At 38.5% G+C, this 6,560-nt stretch overlaps 1 protein-coding gene across 1 annotated transcript; it reads left to right on the forward strand.

Moving 5' to 3' along the window:
- Window positions 1-94: 94 nt before the first annotated feature.
- On the forward strand, window positions 95-6,244 carry coq10a (coenzyme Q10A). Its single transcript, XM_056385639.1, has 5 exons — window positions 95-798; window positions 2,359-2,508; window positions 2,594-2,786; window positions 2,995-3,096; window positions 3,622-6,244. Exons 1-5 carry the CDS (start codon window positions 662-664, stop codon window positions 3,787-3,789), a joined length of 750 nt encoding a protein of 249 aa, XP_056241614.1. The 5' UTR covers window positions 95-661; the 3' UTR covers window positions 3,790-6,244.
- Window positions 6,245-6,560: the final 316 nt, after the last annotated feature.

The following is a 6,560-nucleotide window of genomic DNA, read 5'->3' on the forward strand; positions in this document are numbered from 1 at the left end:
TATTTTCACCTGTGTCTGTTTGTTTGTCGATTATCTGTTTGTCAGCAGGATTAAGCAGAAAGTACCAATAATAACTAAAAAACAAATTCAGCCATGAACCTCCAGCACAGTGGGAGGCAGCATTTCACCACAGAGGCGTTGGGTTTAACCGACGGGCAGTTGATAGAAGAAAGGAACAGTTTGTCCCACCGGCGTTTTATTTAGCAGCAGAAGGTCGTCGGCAGCTGGGCGATATTTGACAACACACAAACCAAAAACCAGCTTAAATAACTTAACTTTGTTGTAAGTTTTGGGCTCGAAACGTGGATTGATATGAGTATTGCTAAAAATATAGAGGGACGCGGCTGTGCGTCGCGTTTGTTCGGGCTCGTTATGAAACCGTGCTAGCTAATGTTCGCTAACATTAGCCGTTGAGCACCGCAACTAACGATAGCTACGCTGACAGCTCTGAAAGCCACCGGAGACGCGGTTTTAACCCAAGACAGTCTATTAGTTTTTCTTGCAGCGTAGAATTAACGCTACGTGGGATTTTAGAAACCCGGACTTCACAAGGGTACTCGGACTGGAACCTTGAATACCACCGCCTCCGGTCTTGGAGCAGACCCCGGGCTCAGCTTCTCAGACCCAGGATCGCTGTTCCTTGAACTGAGTGGCTGGTTTGATGGCAGCCACGGCCAGTGCCCGGCGGTTACCCATGGGTGTGCGGACATTCAGTGACTTTCTTCAGATTGCCACTGTGGGCTCCCCTCGCTTGTGTCGTACACCAGTTCTAAGAGGATGCGTTCGCCAAAACATCAGGTATAAGCAGTATTTTATTATTGTAATGACACACGGCTAGTATTACAACACACTGTGAATGACACTGTGTCTCCTTTGCATCGAATAGTATATAGTTGTGATGAAGTTGGGTTAATCCTGGAGCCATAGCCAGGTCTGACAACCTGAATCTTACAAAGGTTATCAATATCGGTCAGTACTGGTGACACAGTAAAGGTTATCGCTAATTGGTACAGGCGCAGTATTGAACAATTAAGTATTGAAACCATAAAGGTCTTGCTCTGATGGGGAATCATCACAGTCTTGACATAAGAAAAACATAAATATAAATTGAGCTCGTGACCTCTCACTTGCGCACTTGCTTGCAACACGTACAGTTGCAAGCAAACGTTTGTTGCATCCCTGGGAAAATAAGTCTTTGTTTTTCGAAAGAAAAGTAGTAGATTCATTCCCTGCTGCAGACAGACATTTAAAAAAAAAAATTAGCCCATCTTCAAAAGTTATTCACTTTTGCTTTGGTTTTTTGAACTGAAAACGGTTATTGTGATTAGTGAGTTCATAAAAAGAAAGTGAAAATAAAGGCCTCTACAACAGGACAATGAACCAAAAGAGAAAAAAAACTCAAATCCATCATGAGCTATTCTCACAGTCCCCTGACATGAACATCACTGAAAATCTGTGGGTAAATCACAAACTTGCTGTGTGTGTGCAAGACATCCTGAAATATCTGAGAACTTGGAGTGATTTGCAGGAAGATTAGGTGAAAATTCCTAAACGAAGAACTGAAAGTGTTTTAACTGTAGTTATATTTATGTTTTACCTTTCTCATTGGTGTGACAATCTCCATCCTCCACTAGCGCAAGAGCATACATTAGACACCCACACTTCAAGAAAGGACCAATACCAATATCTAATATCACAAGGAATAACTAATTAATGTTGGACAAATATAGTATTGTTTGTCAAATATTATATCAGCTGAGTTCATCGCCAGCTAAGGTTGTGCCATATCATATAGTTCATGATATTATATGTATTTAAATTGGACATATCATGATATCGGTGGTATTGTCAATGATGTATTGATGTATGTAAGGAAATTAAAGTGCTCCCATCCTAATTAACTGATGCTGATTACCAAAATTTAGGAAGTAAAAACCTACAAAATGAAACCACAAATCAAACTACATTTCACATTCAAAACTATCCTGCAATATTATGATATTGACTTAAAACATTTTTTTTTTTTCTATTCAAACATGTCAGATAGTCATAAAACATTCATCCAGATTCTACTGGTTACCTACCGGAAAACACATTGCTAAGTGGTGCAACGAGAGTGAGCCGGTGTTACAATATATAGCTGTTTGCTATTCACATAACAATACCAAATCAGAAATTACCAGCATACTCACAACACAGAGACCTTCCGTTACCTCCTGATGCAGCGTACTTTGTGCACTCATTGACTAGTAGCTGGAAACTGGAATGTAGTGGGCCTTTTTTGTTGTGTGTTGTGCCTGTGTTAGGATTCCCTCTTTCCAGAAAGTGGCCTTCAGGACATTTTCTCTTACTTTTTAGACACCTGTCATCGTGTGGCATTTTGATGACGAGAACTCCCAGAGTGCTTTGCCTTCAAGACTGGGACACAATGACAACTGTTCCCCAAAGCAGAAACTTCATCAGCCTCACCAACAAAAGGAAGGAGTACTCCGAGCGTAGGATACTTGGGTAAATTTTCCAGTATGATAATAATAACTGTATATCTGAGTGTTTTCTTTTTAATTCCTTATCTTTGCAATACTTGCTGTCTTAGGTTTTCTATGCAGGAAATGTATGAAGTGGTGGCCAATGTTGACGACTACAAGCACTTTGTGCCCTGGTGTAAGAAGTCCCAGACCATCATGAAAAGAGCAGGCCACTCCAAAGCCCAGCTTGAAGTGGGATTCCCTCCTGTGGTGGAGAGATACACATCTATGATCACTAGTGTCCGGCCTCATCTGGTCAAAGTAAGTGTCAGAAGCTACAGTGAATCTGTCAGTCCTGTGAATGACAATATATCTGATTTTATGGATGGTGATTGTATTTGATATTGCTGAAATATAAATAACAGTTTAAATGTCAGCAACTGAAGTGAATAGTGTTTGTGATGTCGAAAAGCACCCACTCCTTAAAATTCTTGTTTCTGATAAGAGTTTCTCTTTTGGGTGATTTTAGGCAGTGTGTACAGATGGAAAGCTGTTCAATCACCTGGAGACAATATGGCGCTTTAGTCCTGGCATTCCTGGTTACCCTCGCACCTGCACAGTAGACTTTTCTGTAAGTACCCTCCAGCTTGCTTCTCGATTTATTAAGTGTGTATCAGACCCCCCAAAGGGGGCCCTTTGATGCATCTTTTGCATTAACCCTGATTAAAGGAATAGTTTGGCATTTTGGAAGAAATATTTATTTGTTTTCTTGTTGAGAGTTAAATGAGAGGATTTATACCATCCTTGTGTTTGTACAGGAACTATGAAGCTACATGCAAAAGACACTTAGCTTAGTATAAAGACTGAAAGTACCGGGAAACAATTAGCCTGGCTCTGTACACGTCCTCTGTTCTTTAACCTTCCCACTGTTTCCACTCTTTATGTTAAGCTAAGCTAACTGTCTGGGGGTTGTAGCTTCATTTATCATACAGACATGAGTGGTCTGGATCTTCTCATCTAGCCCTTGATAAAAAATAAATAAGCCTATATATATTGTATTGTACATCAAATTCACCCTCTCTTGCTGCCATATTTTATGACTGTGATATTAACTAAAAGTTAGTTTATTAATTAATTATTTTTGTATCTTCTACAGATATCCTTTGAGTTCCGCTCTTTGCTGCACTCCCAGTTAGCCACCATGTTCTTCGATGAGGTTGTAAAGCAAAATGTCGCCGCTTTTGAGCGGCGGGCTTGTAAGCTGTACGGCCCAGAGACTCGTATCCCACGGGAGTTAATGTTTCACGAGGTGCATCAGACGTGATCTCGGCAGCTGTATGTCCTCATGTCCTCATCTGGCCTTAAATTATACCAACCTTTGTTTCCTTTATCCACACAAACTTGCATGATGCTGCGTAATCCCCCCCTCACCGCTACATAGACATCATAGCGGCTGCTGAAGATGTTAGACATCCAACTCTTGTAAGCATTATTATTATTAATAATTCCTCTTCTCATTGTGTTAAGTCTTTCCACTTTCTGTCTACCTCCACTGAAGGGATCCTTGTTTAGCAGAGGGACACCACCATTGCTCTTGCTCCATAGCAGTTACAAGCTGTATTTATGTATAAAAACAGTAAATCATTACAACATTATGCTACCGATGGTAGAGTCGACTATTATTTTAAATGAACAGCACAGTGACACTGAACAAAACACCCTTTTATTATTATTTTTTTAATAAAAGGCACAGATGCCGTTTGATCCAGACTTCTGCTCAAGTCTTATAGTTCACTGTGACCTCGAAGTTACTTTTCACACTGACACTTAATCAAGTCAAAGTGTGTCCAATCTTTAGTTGAATTTCAGCACTTTGATCAGCTGATTATACTGTATTACTCTGCCTTTACTTTTACCACTTTTATTTCAAATGGAACTTTTAATATATTGTTTCACATAGAGTTGTGAAGTTGGTGCAAAACGATATTTCATTTCATCCTTTTTAATTTATTCATCAGTGGTTATATGCAATTTTTTATTATATTATTGGAATCCAAATCAAATGTGCCATGTGTGGGACGTTGAGAGTGTTGTCACTGTGTCTTGTGACAATATCACTGAAGTGCAACATTTTGCGAGGGGGAAAAATGTCATTTCTTCATTAGTTAGCTGTGTCCTCAATTAACCTTGAGGTTTGGGAGATTTAGATTTATCTTGGCTGTTGTTGTGCTGTGAGGATTGTGTTTTTGGACATTTAGACTTGGCCTGCCAATTTTAATAATGCCTTATTTTACAGCCCAGCACGAGTAGTAACTATTAGGTGATTAATAAAGGTGATGGGGGCACAAACAAGAGCACTTGAATGAACAGGTTGGAGTGTACTGTGAAATACTTTAAATGGGATTACAACAAAAATGTTACAGATCATGTGGGTTAACTACAACTTTATATTTGATAAATATATATTTTGGTTTGTAGATTCTTAAAGATTAGATTAGATGCTATTTCTGAAAATCACATTAAATGCCACTTGAGATTTATTGATAGTAATGTGATTAGGTCACAGTTCCAATAATCCAATTGATTTCTAAAGTTAAAACAATTTGTAACATGTTGTAAAAGTTTTCCATCTCTGCTTTCTGTTTTGTGGTCCATGTTCTGAAGGTTATCAGGAGAATGATCCTCCTGTCGTGTACATTTATATAAAATACGCTGGTGGGCTGTAGAATAAAACATTATCATTGTCTGTGGGTTTCATGCTTATTTTTGAGATGTGTAGCTTTTATTTATATTCATTATGATGCATGGATGTAACTAACAAAGAGGCAAATATACACGTTTCAAGTGTTGCATTGTCAGTGTGACTACAATTTGTTGGGATTTGTATTTCATATCGAGGTAGCCCATCGCTTTATTCCACAGTAAAGTGCGCATAAAGTTAATCGATATTAATACCGTATTTGCCATATTTTAGATACATTCAGGTTGCCAAAGGTCAGTGGAGGAAGTCATTCATTGTGTGACCTTCCTCATAACAGGCAGTTCATTTTGTCCACATGCTCCAAGTATCATACTCTCAACAGAACTGAACTGTGGTTCGGTATTTTCAAAGCTGGATTTCGGCTTCAAAGTCGATGTGTTTATTTTCTCTTTTTAAAAAGGTGATTTGGAAATGGAGGGATATTTAAGTATCAATGCATGAAGAATGTTAAATCCAATGGGCCTGTGAATCACTGTTACATGAAAAAAAGTTCAACTTATTAAAAGATTTTTAAATGTCATTTTCAAGTGTTATATTTTTAAGCAATAAAATATACAATAGATTAAGTCAGATTTAAGATTTTAGCATATCGTCATGCTATCCAGTGATCAGGCTTGATTTTGGATCTTTTTTTTTTTTGCTAGAGATGTATGTTTGATATGCTGCCTACTGACTGAATTTAATGCCAAGGTTTATTGTTGTAGGTGCCAATACTCAGAAATCGGAAACGATGGAGACTATTTTAAGAGATAGTAAGAAGAGCAAGAGTATTGTCACTTCAGCCTTCCTTCCCTGCAGTATATTTCCACATTGATGGTCATATTGCAGGTATATGAACAACCCCTGATCTAACAGTGGTGGCTTGGAATGTATACATGGATGTAGATACATTATGATAGAAAATATTGCCATTATTTTTTCAGTCCTTTCACTTTTTATGTTGCAAGCTAAAATGTACCTGTAAATACTGTGGGTGTATTTTAAAGCTTTATTTAAATAAAAAAGCAGGTATAAATTATTTTTTGTATGCACTGTTTCTTTAAGCTATTTGTATATTGCTCAGGAGAATCTGATTCCTTTGTGTAACTAACCTGCAGCAGCAGCAGCAGTTCACTGTATGGTTGTATCATAATGCCCTTAGATGAAGCTTATACTGCCTGTTTGAACTGGGTTTTTTTTAACTGGGCTACTGCATGGCCTTGTTGCCACAAAGTGCACATAGACACAGGAGGTATGGCTAAAGGGACAGGGGTTAGACATTGCTCTCCAAAAGGCAGCTGACCATCAAGAAACCAGAGTGGGGTGATGGTATGTGGGCCAGTTATTAATAACGG

The sequence above is a fragment of the Seriola aureovittata genome, chromosome 9, assembly GCF_021018895.1.
Source record: "Seriola aureovittata isolate HTS-2021-v1 ecotype China chromosome 9, ASM2101889v1, whole genome shotgun sequence".
Classification (NCBI taxonomy): Eukaryota; Metazoa; Chordata; class Actinopteri; order Carangiformes; family Carangidae; genus Seriola; species Seriola aureovittata.